Source organism: Cucurbita maxima, unplaced genomic scaffold (assembly GCF_002738345.1).
Source record: "Cucurbita maxima cultivar Rimu unplaced genomic scaffold, Cmax_1.0 Cma_Scf00010, whole genome shotgun sequence".
Taxonomy (NCBI): domain Eukaryota; kingdom Viridiplantae; phylum Streptophyta; class Magnoliopsida; order Cucurbitales; family Cucurbitaceae; genus Cucurbita; species Cucurbita maxima.
The window spans coordinates 3,589,318-3,606,079 of record NW_019272026.1 but is presented as its reverse complement, the minus strand read 5'-3'; the positions used below and the strand labels follow the sequence as shown (position 1 = coordinate 3,606,079).

The window sequence follows — 16,762 nt, the reverse complement described above, 5'->3', positions numbered from 1 at the left end:
TGGCAAACAGAAATAAATGGATAAAGTAATTAAAAGAACGGGTAGCTCAACTGTCCTTGCTTTCTTTGAATTTTGTTGAATTTGACTTTCTTCGGTCAATCGCTTCCCTTACTCTAATTTGTAAATCATGTTCATATTTTTAATTAATTAAATTATTGAAGTTATTTTATTCAAACAAATAGTTAGAAAAATATATTTTAACTTTTAAAAGTAATGTTAATACGTTTGTAAATAATCTATTAAGCGTTGATGATAAGATTTTTTATTATTTTTTATAAAGATAAATAATGTTAATGCTATGTTTAAAATTTTATGAGTATTTTTTAAAGGTAATACTAACCGTATAATTAGTTTTTAATTATTTTCAAAATATTAAAAATTAATGATATAAGCATTTTTTAATTTTTAAAAAAATTATGGGCAGAGGTTTTTTTTGGTAATTTTATTAATTTAGGTTTTTATATACTTTGAAATTACTTAATAGCGTGGAAAAGTATTGGTGACCAAACAAAATGGGTATTAAAGAGTAGCAAAAGCAGATTTCATTATAATATATATATATATTATTCCAAGAAACAGCTCAAAAGCCGCTGGAATATTGTGTGCGTTCAAAATGTACACGATTCTTAACGCCAAATCAGCGTGACACGTGTCGATGCCAGTTGTAAATGGCAGTCTCGTAATTAATGCCTTCTTGTAAGCCCCAAGTTTTAAGTTTTAACGCGGCGCTGCCTGGTGTCTCTAGTGTACGGGCTTCCGATTTTTTGTTTCCCTCTCGCCCGCTAATTAAGTAATTGTACTTTCAAATTTCAAATTGTTTTTTTTATTTATTTATTTTTTGGTTAAATAAAAAATATTGAAGGAATAGATAGGTGAGAAGGGAAATGTTTTTGGGGGTAATATATTTATGAGACAGGCAAACCATAGGTTAAACAAGAGAGGATAACCAAAAATAAAACGGTTGACTAATTAAAACGACAATTTTCATCTTCTAATCTAAGAAAATTTTCGAGAAACTACTATTCTTTCTTGGGTTCAATTGTTTTTATGAGATCTCATATTGATTAGAGAGGAGAACGAAACGTTGTTTCTAAGAATGTGAAAACCCGAAAAGAAAAACCTAAAAAAAATAATATTTATTAGTGGTGGACTTGAAATGCTATAGTTTAAGGTCTCTTTATTTAATGCTTCACATTTTGTCCATTCTTCTCATTTAATTCCTCAAAAATCTTGGGAATATGTGAGAATCATTCCGAGTTGAAACCAAAATTTTGAAATAATCAGTGTAAATGAAACTTTTCCAAGCTACAAACGACTACATTTTTCATCTCAAAATTGATGAAATAACAATTATGAAGCAAGTTGTTTACAGGAGAAGAGAATGGAGGGCATATGGGGCATTAATAGTACAGGTGAAGGAGGAAAAGGCACGTGGGGCATTAAAATGGAAACGACTGGTTCTAAAGTCAATGGGAGCATTTCAATAATGGTGCGAATTGATTCGAAAAAGCCATAAGAATTTTGCTTTGAAAACACAAGGATTCGAATTTCAATACGAATACTATTTGTTTAGTAGAAACAAAACAAACTATCAGACAGATCAATCTTCAAACATTTTCATGGAAGTTCGTCCATGAAAGGGGTATAATGAATGATGAAGGCAGCACATTGGGAAATGGTATATTATTATTCACACAAAATCAACTTGAATCGGGTAAATGCCACCTCAATTTACAAAGTTTTCTTTACAGCAGAAGAAAATTGCAACGAGACCGTATAATTAAAACACCCCCTCCTTTGAGAAAAAAAAAGGGGAAATTAAATTGAAGGAGCGAAAGAAAAATGTTCGAACTGTACAGAAAAAACTTAATTTACAGAGAATTGATGCTGAGTGCTGCTGCTGATACTTCAATATGCTCTACAGATGATTCTATTTTCCATTGGGAGGTCTTGAAGTTTGAGCAGGGGGTGCAGCAAGAGCATAGGTTATTCTGGAAGATGAATTCTCTATTAGACCAGCAACTCCGGCAGCAGCAGATTGGGCGTTTGATGGCAAGAAAAGATCATGCTTCTGATCTTTATAAGCACTCCAAACCTACAATGAGGAGCCAAAACATTGACAAAAAAACCAAATACATTTAAGAATCATGAAAGGAAGAAAGGTAAATGAAACCCATGTTTTAAAATGCCATGATCAAACCATCAGTTAATAATAATTACCTCCGAGGAATCCAAAATATCGTGCACTTTAGAACAATGGGCTCCTTCCGTGGCTAATGCATGCAAAACCTGAACGAACACATGAAAAGAAGAATTATATACATAATAATGTTGCGTTAAGAGGAATACTTACTGATGCATGTATCATTTCTAAATTAGAAAGTCTTTTGTCCTTAAGCCACTTACTGAAATTGTTCAGAAGTCTCAATGAAAAAGGAGCTCAGAACTTTAAAGCTTCCATTAACAGTTTTATTCCAAAATCAGAATTAACAGTTTCAACAAAATCAGTTAAAATATTCTTCATATTTCATGTTTTATTCCAAAAATGGGCACAAAACTAGAAACTATTTCAATTCAGATTCCTCGAAATGAATTCAATTGAAAGATTCAAGTCTTCATCCTATTTTCTCAGAAATTTTCATAAAGAAAAATCACATATTCTGAGAAGTCCCTTCAAGTAAATCTTGTACTTTGAAAAGTCGTTAATAGATTGCAAACATTGTACCAGAGAAGATAGCAACAGCATCAGCAATTAAAAATAATAACTACAATAGTCAACAACACGGAGGCATTCAGGACTACATACCTCTATTGCAAGCACCCTGCCAATAGAGGCTTCAGATTCGTTCCATTTCATTTGAGAGCAAAGTCCACTCCTTCCCCCAGCTCTCCAATCAAGAAGCCCAAGGAGTACTTGTACAAGGCCAACCCTTCATCATAATGCAAACAGAATGAATACAGAAAGATTATGAAAAACAAAGTTCCAACTGTACTTCATATTTCTCTTTTCTTAAGCGTATACATGCTACAATATTTCTGTTTATAACAGATCCAAACTAGCACTGCCCTTACAATTATTGACAGTCCCAAATGTCATGGGATATTTAATATCCAAAATGAATCAAGGGGGTTTTGAGTCATTTGTCAACATCATGCCCAATCCATGAGGTTGGGCAACTCAAAGTTCTTCGGTAGATGTAGATCAATAAAGATGTAGTCAGTAGTGACTAAAATAAGTTGCCATCAAACTTCTTGCCAAAAAAAGGCTGAGATGAACAAGAGTCAAAGGCATCTAACTACAGTGCAAGCACAGTCAATGCAACACTGTAGAACATTGTGGGCAATTACTTGACACATACAGCATCTAATTAGGCATTAGAACGACACACGTGTAGACTCACATCAGACAAATTGCACATTGAGGGGACTCTTTTATCCTACATTTTAATACATGGAAGTACAATAGTTCAATTGATACTGATGGACTCAAATTTACAAATACCAAGGGGAAGGATAACAGGTCAGGATAATTGTCATGTGCTTAATCGAAGAAAGACTAAAGATGGTTAGTTGTAGACTGCAAATGCAGCCTTAGAAGGATGGCTGAGAGAAGTGCAGAAGAAAGAGATCAGTAGATTATAAAAATTCCCCCCCCCCGGGTATACTACTCCTTGTCTTCCTAATAACATTCAACTTTGGGTCCTATGAAGTTGGTAGCAGAGAGTAAATTGTTGGGGAATGATAGTGCCAACAAGATGATAGTGCTGTGGAGATAGGGTTGCAACTAATGCAAGAGATGAACTAGTCCATGGAGTGAAACGTGGAGGGTGGTTAAAGAAACGGAGAGAATGCTTTTCAAGTAATATTTGAGTATGAATGTGTGGGTGAAGGGAAAAGGAAAAGGACCAGTTAGAATAGCCAGAAATGATCTACCCAAGGACCCAGAAGGTGAAGAAGAAGGGTCGTAATAAATCTTTATCTAGCCGAAGTTCTTCTAGCATAAGGCAATTATCAATTAGTGGATGGCCAGAAAAAGAAACTTTAGGGCTCTGTAGATTCTGCATGTCCAGCCACCCTGCTCCCACTATTCCTTTACTGCTATACTAGTCTTATTTTATTTCTTCAATGATAAATTTCTGTTTCCTGAAAAAATATATATATATACACACACACCCTATGGTGTTTAAAATATCTGATAATACTAATATAGAAAGTCAAAGTGTGCAGCAAATGTATCATCTAACAGTTTTTTCCACTGAGCACAACGTTAGAAGTCCCGAAGTAAATGATAATGTGCTAAATAAGATACTCACTTAAGCCCTTGGGCAACAAGAGCATCCCTGGCTCGATTTCCAGCAACCACAACACGCTTTAGGGTTTCAAGTGCGAGTATGCTTCCACCATTCCATCCTATAGCTTTCATTAGAAGAGGAACAACCTAGAACAAGATGAGTGCCAGACAGATAGTATGAATTGATGAGACCAAAGCAAAATAAAGAGAGATACTAACAAGCCATTCCAGTGTGCAGAGAACTGCAAACCCTTATAGTTCAAGATGAACCAAGAGTGAGAAAAGCATGTTAACAGCTTTTTTTTAATCAAAACTAACATCCCACAAATGCCATGTAAAATTAATTTTTTTTTTTTTTTTTTTTTTTTTTTTTTTTTTTTTTTTTTTTTTTTTTTTTTTTTTTTGCAGGGTGTAGAATAAATAATATAAGAAAATATACCTGAGGAGTTCCAACACTAGTTGCTGCCATAGCTTCCGCACATGTAGTACTAGCTGCCAGTTGATGTAGGATACGTAAACAGCTGAGACGCACACGTTCCTGTGGAGTTTGAGCAGGCTGTTCTGATCCATCACTTGGTTCATGAGCTCTCTCCTCATAGTTTCCATTGTTTGCCTCATCTGATGACATGGTTTCTCGTCTAGCCTCATAAGCCACGGCAGCAACAAGTTTGGGTACATATCCAAGATATCCAACATGATCTGCTAATGCCGGGTGCACTCGCAGCAATGAAACCAAAGCAGCAGAGAGGAGAAGAGGAAGCTCAGGGTTAAAGGCTTGTGTATCATAATGTGTGGCAGCGATAGATGACAAATACTGATCCAACAATCCTTCCAAAAATCTCTTTGGATTTCTTAGAGGGAACTTGGGGTCTTTTAGAAACAGTCTAACATATATTCCTCCAACCTGAATGAACATAAAGCTGCTGAGTTTTGCAGCAATGAAGGCAGACAATGCAAGATGGCAGAAATATAGTGAATAACGATATATACCTGAGGCTCATCTCTCATTTCTTGTTGCGTAGATGCCTGCTCAGGCACATCCCAATCAATAACACGACCTTTCATCTGCTCATGATACAAGTCTGAAGCCATAGTTGCAATTTGGGCTGACAACGAGGCTGCCATTGCTGATGTCCATACAAGTTCTGGCGTCTCGGTGGTTTGGTCCACAGCTGCCACTACAGCTTCACCAGGACCATCCCTGATAACTGATACTAGGCCATCTGGAAGAAATCTAGCAAGAGTTATAGCAACTCTAGGGCCATGCATGGGCTGCCCAATGAGTTTTCCCAACAAAGAGGCAGCAGCGGCTCTTTGTTGCAGAGGAATTTCATCTGCATATTATATACAATAACATGAGTTAAAAGTTGTCTGTTCCAGAATCCATAGATAGGAAAAGATAAAGTCTTGTTTACAGTTAGTTACCCTGCAGAGGTAGGAGAATTTCAAGAATATATACAACACCACCATGCTTGGCAGCTGACCAGGCTAGTTCTGCAGTACTTGCCAAAGCATAAAGAACATGGAGAACCCCTTCACGACATTGAGGGTTGGAGTGGAGCATTTGCAATAAAAGTAGAAGACCAGATCCATCAGCAACCATAGCCTCTAAGCAGGGGGCATATGCAGTTAAAAGTGACAGCACACCGAGACACAGTTGAGCAATGTTGCAGTTTGATGGAACAGGAACAGAAAAGCATTCAAAAAGAGGTAATAGCTTGTCTTTGGTAGAAAAGATGGATGCCAAGTTTGGGTACCGCGTTAGCAAATTCTGAAAATTATAATGAAGGACAAGAGGGTCATACATGTTGAACAGCTTCCAAACCAAATAAAATACATCAATTTAACTCTTTGTATTTTCCATACGATCCACAAATCAAGTAGACAATAAAACCATCGAGTGGATTTCATGTTATGGATATGAATCAGCAGCATACCTTTAAGGAGGTCAATCCAAATTGAATGTTCTTAACCAATAAAGCTTCTTCCTTTTCAATACCCTGTCCATCTGATGCTGACATTGTATCAACAGGCTCACTTGGCTGACTAATTGATCCAGAAGCCTCGTCGTTAAGTTGCTCAGATTCGGTAGATGAAACGCTGGGACTAGTTTCATTTTGAGAACTACAGGTGTCATTAGCAACAGGTTTGTTATGAGAAGCAGAATCTGCAAAGTACTGATTATGCACAAGGTCTGCTATGAATTCAACCAAAGCAACACCAAAAACCTCAGGACTACTAATCTCAAAATCTGGTTGATCATTGTAAACCCTCAGGTAAACATTGCCAACATAGAGTTCTTTCGACAGTGCCTCATACACAAATTCATGTGAATCTTTCAGATCATATGACCCATCAGGACCCTGACTAATGCGCTGCTGATCCACAAACTTTAGAAGTTCTGCTCGTGTTGAAGAGTTCCAAATAATCTACAAAGTTAATGTTTAAAAAACTTAGGCAAGAATTCCAACATATGGAAACTAAATTCACTATACGGGATGGTAAATGGCATATTGGTACTAATTGCATGTCATACAAATCTGCCTTCAAATATATAAGAGTGGAAAGAATAACAGAGAAAAATAAATTAGTTAACCAGTATGTACCTCAGGTGATTCCAAGTTAGAATTTATTTTTGACAGTAGATCTTTAGGTTCTGGATCCTTCAAAAGACTAGCAACTTTTGGAGTTAACAATGAACGGAGAGCATCAGCTGCAGCCTGATTATAGGGTGTAGGACTTTCATCACTACACATACCGCTGAGCCTCGAGAGAGCCTGAGAAGCACGTAAGGCATGCAAATTCTTTGCAATTTGAACACTGGCACCAACCCCATGTGACTCCTTTGTGTCAGAATCCTCGGCTGTTGAGTCATATTGAAGCAACAAGGGCAAAAGGTACCTAAAAATAATTTAAGGAAGTCAAGAAACAGGATTAGGAGGTTTCCAATTCTGATGACAAGGCTTCAATAATCCATGGTTATTAATTGACCCAACAAACTGGAACTGGAATAAAGAGACAGATGCACATTTTGCTTCGTGAATATTATTGTTTGAAGATAAATGGAAAGCTCAGCAAAACAATCGTAACACCAAGTCATGATCAAAACAAAAAAAGAGATACAAGGAGAATTAGATAGGACAGATATACCATAAGACCCCAGCTTTTAACAAGGCATCCTGGAATTCAGAGGAAACAGAAACGTGGGCAATAGTCTGGAGAGCAGCATCAACAGCAGCTGGTACTAGCTCAAGTTCAGTGCAATGAACTATGTCATCCACTAGACCAGAAAATTCGAGCATCTCAAGCCTTGCACTATCAAACTGGCTGAGAACAGAAAAGGTTCGCATGACATTTGTAACAATGATAGTGGATGGTTCGTTTGCAGAAGTAGTTGGTTGCACCACACACATGCAACGAGAAAGAAGAACTGCAAGAAGTTTAATTCCACTATCCCTCACTAGTTCTTCACCATTCAATGAAGATGATGCACATCTAACACATCAAAGAAGAAACTTCAGTTCATTTTATCCATCTCAAAAACAAATGAAATAAAAATGTGAAATGGAATAGTGAAACAGGGAAGAGTTACGTGAGCCACAAAAGTTCTGATGCTGCTACGAGGAGTGGTGCTCTATCAGATACAAGAAAATTGTTGTCTTCCTTGTCCACTGTTACAGCATTTAGCAACATTGGATAACCGGCATATTTAAATGGTTCAAGTACATTCCCATAGCGTCTGTACAAGATACATTGACCTTTCAACAAAAGCAGCAACCTCCAAGGTTGTGGGCCTTGCAACCCTTGCATGGTGGCCTACGAGGGATATTATATAAGTGTTTTATTATAAAAATGCACAATTGGCTTGTACAGATACAGCCAACGGCTGACATGGAATGGTAACAAAATAAAATAATAAACACACTCGGAAAAGGTTCTCAGTAATGTATCATGTGCATCCATTTACTAAATTCTACATGTCATTGGCCATTATATCATAAAGGATTCTAAATTTTATTTCACATGAAGTCCTGAAGAACATTCCACACAGAAGATTGTATTAAGCAAAACCACTATACTACAAAATCTGGGCATCATAAGTACTCAAGCCATCAATAAGGCTAAAAAATGATAAAAGAACTGGTTCCAATGCCCATTTTTCCTTGCTTTTTTCCCTCCTATCTTTTACTTTCTCATTAACACTGTGTTTAGTCTTTCAAGTATAGATATAAAGTGGAATACGAGATTATACAAGACTATACTTTGAAAAGGGGCTCAAAGCCCTGATTGCGAAGATGCTATTGCCCATATTATCAACTTGTTGAAGAACAATTAGGTTCTAAGGATCAGAATAAAATGCGAAGGCCTACCTGTAGGCGCTCATAAGCTTTCTGCACCGCAAGAAATTTTTCCCTCCCTTCTGGATTTTTGTCAGGATGGTATTTCATTGCAAGTTTCCTATATTGTCGTTTAAGCTTTTCTTCGTCAATATTCTCAACTTGCGTAGACATACCAAACACCTTTTCACCATTTTCAGAAGAACGCCTCGTATTACCACCATCGTTTGCCACATCCTCCAGAGATACCTCCAATATTTTGCAAGCTTCTTCTTCTGAGAGATCCATAGGCCTGCGTGTTAACTCTTCACGCCACATAACAAGTAATGACTGTAGAAATTCAACATGTTCAACAATTGGCCAATTGGGAAATCGTATCTCATCACATAAGTTCCTCAAATAGTAACGGTGACACCACATTTCATCCCTCAACTCTTGATATGTCACTGGTGGCATTGGAGCATATTCATATAAACAGTGGCAATGCTGTGACAATTTTTGGGGGAAATCGCCAAGATGCTGCAAGACCTGGTGAAAGAGAAAGAGTTTCACGTTTGGACATCTGTTGAATGTAAAACAGAAGAATTCATTTATGGAAACAAAAGTAAACCCAAAGCAAGAGGCAGCACCTGACATATAAGGTTTTCTGCTCTCATTTTGTGAGTCCATATGATCTCAGGAGTATCTGAATCAGAAACCATTGCAGCAGCAAATGCAGCTGGGCCACTGCGCTCCAATACATAGAGCAGGGATTCAGGAAGAAGTCCACCCAAAACACTACGCTTTGCAAGAGGCAAAGAAGAGGAAACTGCAGCCTCTTCTCCACCATGAAATGCTTGATGGACATGAGTCACTGAGAAGAGTTGTGCGATTGAAAGAAGATTAGATCCTGGATATGCAAGGGCAAAATAGAAAGCACCTGTGCTGTAAAGACGAATCATGGCTTTGGGATTTCTGGTGACAACAGCTCTTAGTAAAGCAGCTGAATATTCCACAATATTTGGTTCCCCAGAGAGCATAGCCTACACACCATAAAGGGGGAAATAGCCACTGAAATACATTCTCCATGGCTAGGCCATCAAAAAAAAAAAAAAAAAAAAAAAAAAAAAAAAAAAAAAAAAAAAAAAAAAAAAAAAAAGAAAAGAAAAAAAAAATGTAGGCAAGCAGATAAAAATAAAATAGAAATGAACCTGTCAAATAATTATTAGTAATAAGTGAATACAGAAAACAAACTGATGAAATATGTGAAGGATTTAGGCGGTATCATATCATCCACACACATGAGAACAATTATATTTTTTTTTATTAAAGAAAAAAAAGGATCAGCATACTTGCAATTAATAAATCTTGTTTTGTGATATATGTTGAGTTACTACTTGTCAATTTCATGAATACATGATCATAATTATTAATATTATTTAAGAGCCTTTTGTCATTTGAAATACTTTTTCCTACAATTTTTTCATTGAAAACTAATGTATGAAACTCAACGACTTTCTTGGTTCTCACTAACCTGCCTAATTCACAATTTAACACCATTAAACTCATACAAAAAGTAGCGCATTTACACAACCAGACCATCACGTCTAGGTAAGAGTCAACCAGCGTTTCCTCCTCTCAAGTAATCTGTGAAAGACAGGAAAAGAGTTCCAGATCTCACCTGAGCAATGTGTGGAAGGCACCTTGGGCTGGACAAGATTCGTTTTACTCTAGGGGTTGGGGTGACTATCTCTCCAGCATCATCCAAGTCCGAATGTGCAGATACCATGCTATGTAAAATGGACAATGCTGTTTCACCAATCTAGACAAGAAAGTCATTATATCAAGATATCAGCGGAGAGAAAGAGAGGTTGCAAACAGCAGCAACACACTCAATAAATTGCTTGAGTGTAAGGTTCTGAAAGCAGTCTATCAATGAATGTTATCTGGGCAGAGATGAATTTCAACGTATCCCAATTAATCTAAAATAAAAACCCAATAATCTCAAAAGGAAAAATAACTGGGCAGGGGAAAAATTCTAGAACCAAGGTATTTTGCAGGAAGACTGGAAAATAGCCATAGGGTCCAGAAAACAGATTGATGCAACAAAAGGATTCTCAACGTGTAATATAGTGAAATCTTAACTTTAATAAACATGTATGCAGACAATAAATATGCATACATATACCTGAGCTGGTGTGAGAACGGGAACTCGAACAGCTAATGCCCATCGCAGTTCACGTATATCACGCAATCTCTTCCAGTCTAGCATTCCAGAGGCCCAGCACCGTGTTGTCCAATCGATAGCTTTCTTTGACCACAGCCTTCTAATGGCATCCTTCTCCAATGGCCCAACTTTTGCATTCTCTTTGTCAATAAACATCCACTCTTTGAGAGGTTCCATAAAAGCAGTGGCGGCAAGCAAATTAGACTCTAAAGGAATAGCAGTCCTCTCTGAGGCTTCATGAACCACTGTCAGCAGATCAACAGCTAATACACATCCTCCAACCAAAACACATGCCTCTACATTTGATAATACCTTCATTAATGCCTGCATGCAAAGTTAATATAAGTGATAAAAATATCTTTATAAAATCTAAAGATAATATTAATCATCCAGAAATTGTTCTGTGCTAGCTTGGTCCCAAGATCCAAAACAGTGGATTCCATAATTGTGGAAGGGAGGTAACTGAACAAACGAAGATAGTGAAATTTTTTCCCTCTATGATAATTCATGGTCTTTGAAAATAAGTATATCACTCAAGGGAGCAGGGGAAGTGAGACAGGGGGAAGGGTTTTGAGCATTTGTGCACCTTCAAAAGAAGAAGAAGACGATGCCTCAAAGCTCTATCATCTGTTCGATCCAAGAGAACTGTTATATGAGCAGTGCCTTCAAATGGACCAATTGTTTGATGATGCTGTTCATAGACAATTGACATAGCTCTTGCACATAGCTCTCTAACAGAAGAGCCTCCACCTCCTCCAAAACCGTCCAGTCTTCCCATATCACACCAATCATCAGATGCACCCAATTCATCAGGAACGGTGCCATCTACTGTGAGCCCCATGTCCGCATCACATAAGAATCTATGATAGAGTGCTCTAAAGAAAGCAACTGGGTCACGGAGTGGAAAATCCTGAACCCTGCCAGTACTGCTGCTTTCAAGCAACAAACGCAAATAATACTGACCTACACAAACCTCTTTAGACAAACTAGGATAGCTAACTAAGAACTCAGAATAGTTCCAAGAAATTTTTGGTAGGCTATCTTGACCAGTCATACTTTTTCCAACAGGGGTGACCCCAGGTACAATATCTTCAGACCGTTCCTTCTCAACATCTAATTTATGAACCTCAGCTTGCAATGCCCCACGTAGTTCTTGTCTTGTGCGCTCGTTCCAAATCAAATCAGCCCGATTATGATCAAGGCTAAAAGCTCGCCAAAATTCAGGCCAATTACAGAGTAGCCTGCCAGATCCAACAGGAGTGTTCTCCACAACAACCTGAGCAGGAGCAGGAAGTCCCAACTCTTGATTAGCGTCAGCACAGTCAATATTTGGTTCTGATGCCTCATTTGTGTTAGTACTTGGAACGTCAATTGAAGAAGGAATAACAGATTGATCATGTTGGGCTAACCCAGAAACATCACTGATGACACTGTCACTCGGATGAGCAACAGATGTTTGAATAGTTGAAACCGTACCAGCATTTGACTGGCTCGAGCGATCACCAATCTCAAAATTATTATGTGGCAAATTTTGATCTTGAGATGTTATCACTCTACCTGTACGGCCTCTCCTCTGGAGCAAGCGTCTCTGTCGTCTACTATATGATCTTTCCTGATTTGAATCCTCATGCAGGACTCCATCAGATCGTGTGTGTAAATATGCAACAAGCCCAGGAGGCAAAACTCTAGATAAAAAATCTAAAGCAGGTTGATAGGAGTCTGCCCATAGAGCAACTAACTGCCGACTAACCTCACGTCTCTCACCAGCAGGAAGGAAAAATGCATGTGACAAATGCCTTAGTATAGCACCATCTCGTAAAGCAGCATCACGCATTGACTCTGCTGCAATTGCATCTTCTTCTGCAATTGTGCGCATTATCACAGCCACGGTTTCTCTTACACTTTCAGCTGGATGTCCAAAGAGTGCAAACAAGCGACGCTTGAGGCCAGCCACTTGTCGTAATAATTCAACAAAAACTGGATATTGAGTTGTTTCACCATGTGGTTCACATATCATAGCATCAAGAACTTCAACAACAGCCATGGAAAGCAAAGGAGAAATAGACATTGGCTTCAGTCTGTTGACAAGAATAACCACATAACCTTGATGAGCAAACAACACTGACTTGGTATGCATGATTGTAGCATGCCGCTCTCCTTTAGAATCTGTCACCAGATTTGAATCTCCAGGCCCACCACCAATAAGCACTGCAATTAGGCCTGCAGCTTCAGCCGCTACACCTTCAGAACCATTTCTAAGCAAACCCATTATCCTCCCAACAGCAGCAGGAAATGACATCACATGTGAGGCTGCACTTGTTGATGCTAATAATCGACGTAAACATGAGATGAAGCCCATTACAGTTGCAGCTGCTTTAGGTGAAGGAGGTGGCAATGGAGGGGACTCAGGAGGAAGATTTGGTGCAGCTGGAAGCATCGTGATCAAGGCCATGAGGGTCACCTCTGGTACTTCAATATTGGAAGGAACTCCACTGTAATGTATACATGCATTAAACTCCCTTATTCTACGCCAAAGTTTAGCTCTTGATCCAGGTATAGAACCACTTTCAGCCACGGCATCTTTAGCAGCTGTTGCCAAGTGCTTCAAATGCATGGATGCATTTTCCAAATCAATGGCAGATTGTTGTTGACCCAATTGTAGGTGGACTCTTCCACAAGGTGGATCGATACGGTGACCAGGCATTGTTAGCCTAGGTAACACAGGTACTGGGTACTGACCCTAAAGGTAACCATCAGAAATGAAAATAGACAACATTAAGTTACCAATGAATCCAACATAAATATCCATTATGGATGCTAAATAGCAAAACAAAATGAAGATAAATACATCATCTACCTACTTCTGTTTGCAATACATCCCGAATGGCTGCAAGTAAGTTATCCCGAGATGTACTGGCATACACCTGTTATTCATGCCATGTCCATTAAAAGTTCATAAAATAATATTAATCTAGACTGAAAATTTAAAAGGCAAGCTCACATGAACAGGACATCCATCGTTGAATTCAATTGCAAACATCTGGGGCTCCTCAGCAAATCGCACAAGGGCACTGACAGCAGATAAGGGACGAACTGTAACCGCCTGTACACAAAAGTTATGATGATTTACAAAATCTCATCGGACATGCAATATACATGTGTAATCATGCTGAATGGTTGCCCTAACATTTCTGTTCACGTTTTTTTAATCATTTTCCCTTTTGAATTTGTGATATGAAAATAGGTAGCCTATGAATTGATTATGAATCCAATACCTATGGTCATTATATTAACAAATTTGACTGAAGAAACCAACCAGAAATCTGAAATCAGGATGTGCCCATTATGTAGAAGATGGTTGTGAGGGTGACCGTGAGTAAAAACAATAATTTCATAGGAGCTGATTCACAGGGAAAAATGAAGAATAATAATAATGGTAATCCCAATTCCCAACGTAAACTTTGATAGACAGGTGAGCAGACAATCCATGAGAACTAAGCAAGATAACAGGTGAGCAGACAATCCATGAGAACTAAGCAAGATAGCAGTACAAGAAGTAGTGAACTGTTCAAATTGATAACACACTAATTAAAAAAAAAAGCTAAATGTTTGTCCACTTACTTCATAATTTTCTGGGCGTCTTTCAACTATTGAGACTTTTGTAAGAATGAGTTGACGAGACACAGCATCACCATGTTCACCAAGTCCTCCTCTAGGGCCGACTCCCAAACTCAATCCTGGAACATTTAAAGTTCCATGTGCAGCAGACCGCAGTCTTGTAACAGACCAGCCACCGCATGGGGTTTCATCAGCTCCAACAGCCTCTTTTGCTAGATTTAATACATTTTTTCAAATGAGCTATAAATATAAACAAGCGGAATTTTAAAAAACAATGGAAGAAGTACATATAAGATGGGAAATGGTTCAATGAATTACCCCTTCGATTTATGTACTCCATCACAGTGAGAGATTGTGAACTATCCACTGAAAGTGACAACCCTACCATGGATTTTGCTGTTTTCGTCTACAATAAAGTAGACTTCAAATTAGAAATTCTTATACATGTTAAACCTTTCAGGGTAATTGTTTTGGTCATTCCTCCCTGATGGACAACCTCAGATTTACACAAACTGCTAGCCAACAAGATGCCAAAATTAAGAGTTATGCAACAGTGAGTTTTTAACCTACCAAAATTGAGATGATGGCACTGTTTGAAGTACTAGAAGAAGCTTGAAAGGCTTTCGATTTCCTTCCGTATAAAGGGCATAGAACAAAACCACCAAATTCAGCACTTCTTTTCCCATAAGCATCAGGTAGAATTATAATTGCAGGAGAGCTCATATCTCTAAAGTCCAAGCACCAACGAAGTTCTCCAGATCCTACGTCTATAAGCTCGACTCCAACATTAGAAACTTTTAATTTCTGTAAAAGCAAGCAGACATAATGCCAAACCATTCAGCAACTGAACCTAATCAACACAATAGGCGTGGGCATGTGAATGGAATTACTATTAGTCATACACAAAAGCCCTTATCAATAGTCTCATCATTTTGATTCAGCTCTTCTATTGTCGACAAGAAAAGTATAACGACAGCAGCAAACATCTAATTTTTCCCAAGTTAAAGACAAGGTAAACAGAACTTTCTTTCAGTTTCTTGAATCAGGTATTCTTAACCATTGGTTGCAGCCTAAGAGGTGTACATTGAGCTAGAAGAGTTCCATGACACAATTGCAATGTTTAAACATTTATTTTTATTAAAAAGAACAAAGAAAAAAAAATGGTAAATAGCAAATAGTTCGCCACGCTATTCTGGATTCAGGCAAAGGAGGAAACTTACAAAGGGAACCCACTCCGAGCTTCGTCGCCGAAGATGAAGCACCGAAAACTCAGCAACGGGGGCCAATCTATTCCACCTAATTCTGTGCAACGCCGTTAATATACTCGCTCTGTATTTGGAAGAGAACTTCATCCCCTTGAACTTTCCGCGCCCATCCGTGCGAACACTGATGTTAAACTCGTTCGAATTGTCATCTCGCCCAATAATCGGCGTGGCACCCTCGTAGTCATTGGCGACATCGTATGAATTGGTTACCGCAAGTGTGGAAGGGTCTAATGTAATGATTGAAGCGGCTGAAATGCATAGAACCCGCTTGTAGCGGCCACGCCACGAGTGCTTAATAACCAAATAGCGCGCCAAGTATTCTGGCTCTTCGGGAGGCGCAGAATTGGAAGAATGAGAAGCGGATTGTTCCATCGAAGGAAGACGAGCAGGAGATGGCCGAGAATCAGACGTAAGCCGGTTCACAGATTCGATATTGGCAAGGTAAGCAAGAGTATGGGTAGGAGGCACATTGCTAGATCGTAGAGAGAACCAGAGTCCCGCGCCGGATTGGACAGATGCAGCCGCCGACGGGCTTCTATGAGACCGAGACTGATTCGCCCCCAGCTCTGACGGTTATATATCCAACTCCCCAGCTTTGAATTGAACAAACAAAACCCTAATGAACTTTAATCATAAAAAAATATTCTGCAAAAAGAAATTGATCAGCCGAAATCCGTGAAATTGATCATGCAAATAGTAGAAGGGCATTTGATTCCCTCGATTGAATTCGATGAAGACTTATCATCAGACAACCAATTGTAAATTACTTGAGAAAGAATTTAGCCCGATCGTCGGAGGAGGAGGGAGAAGAAAACCCGAAAACAGGTCGGAACGATTGTTCCCAACGTTGAGAGGCACCACTGTCAGTTGGACACCAAAATTGAGGTCGAGGTTATCGTCACCTGTCAGTGACCATCTAATAACGTGGCATCAATCCGATTGTTAAATGTGTTTAATCTAAGCCGTTGGTTCGCGAGACGCAACGCTATTAAATCCATCCCCTTGATTGAGGGCTTTACTTAGCGATGTGAAATTACGAAGTCAA

The 16,762-nt window shown here is 38.6% G+C and overlaps 1 protein-coding gene across 1 annotated transcript; it reads right to left on the bottom strand.

The window, feature by feature from the left end:
* Positions 1 to 1,668: 1,668 nt before the first annotated feature.
* Positions 1,669 to 16,600, bottom strand: LOC111485097 (dnaJ homolog subfamily C GRV2). Its single transcript, XM_023131803.1, has 22 exons — positions 15,673 to 16,600; positions 15,023 to 15,256; positions 14,771 to 14,858; positions 14,456 to 14,664; positions 13,836 to 13,937; positions 13,696 to 13,758; positions 11,421 to 13,574; positions 10,796 to 11,158; positions 10,289 to 10,429; positions 9,258 to 9,650; positions 8,662 to 9,156; positions 7,884 to 8,107; positions 7,442 to 7,786; positions 6,898 to 7,192; positions 6,229 to 6,720; positions 5,717 to 6,062; positions 5,282 to 5,625; positions 4,731 to 5,195; positions 4,314 to 4,438; positions 2,807 to 2,930; positions 2,221 to 2,289; positions 1,669 to 2,095 (listed from the first exon to the last, which is right to left on the bottom strand). Exons 1-22 carry the CDS (start codon positions 16,087 to 16,089, stop codon positions 1,931 to 1,933), a joined length of 7,653 nt encoding a protein of 2,550 aa, XP_022987571.1. The 5' UTR covers positions 16,090 to 16,600; the 3' UTR covers positions 1,669 to 1,930.
* Between the last annotated feature and the right edge of the window lie 162 nt (positions 16,601 to 16,762).

Excerpts from the sequence above, each read along its gene's own strand:
- LOC111485097 (XM_023131803.1), bottom strand. The coding sequence starts at position 16,089 with ATGGAACAATCCGCTTCTCATTCTTCCAATTCTGCGCCTCCCGAAGAG. Across the intron at positions 7,787-7,883 it reads TCAGAACTTTTGTGGCTCAC|ATGTGCATCATCTTCATTGA; the intron begins GTAACTCTTCCC and ends TTGATGTGTTAG. Across the intron at positions 6,063-6,228 it reads TTGGATTGACCTCCTTAAAG|AATTTGCTAACGCGGTACCC; the intron begins GTATGCTGCTGA and ends TATAATTTTCAG.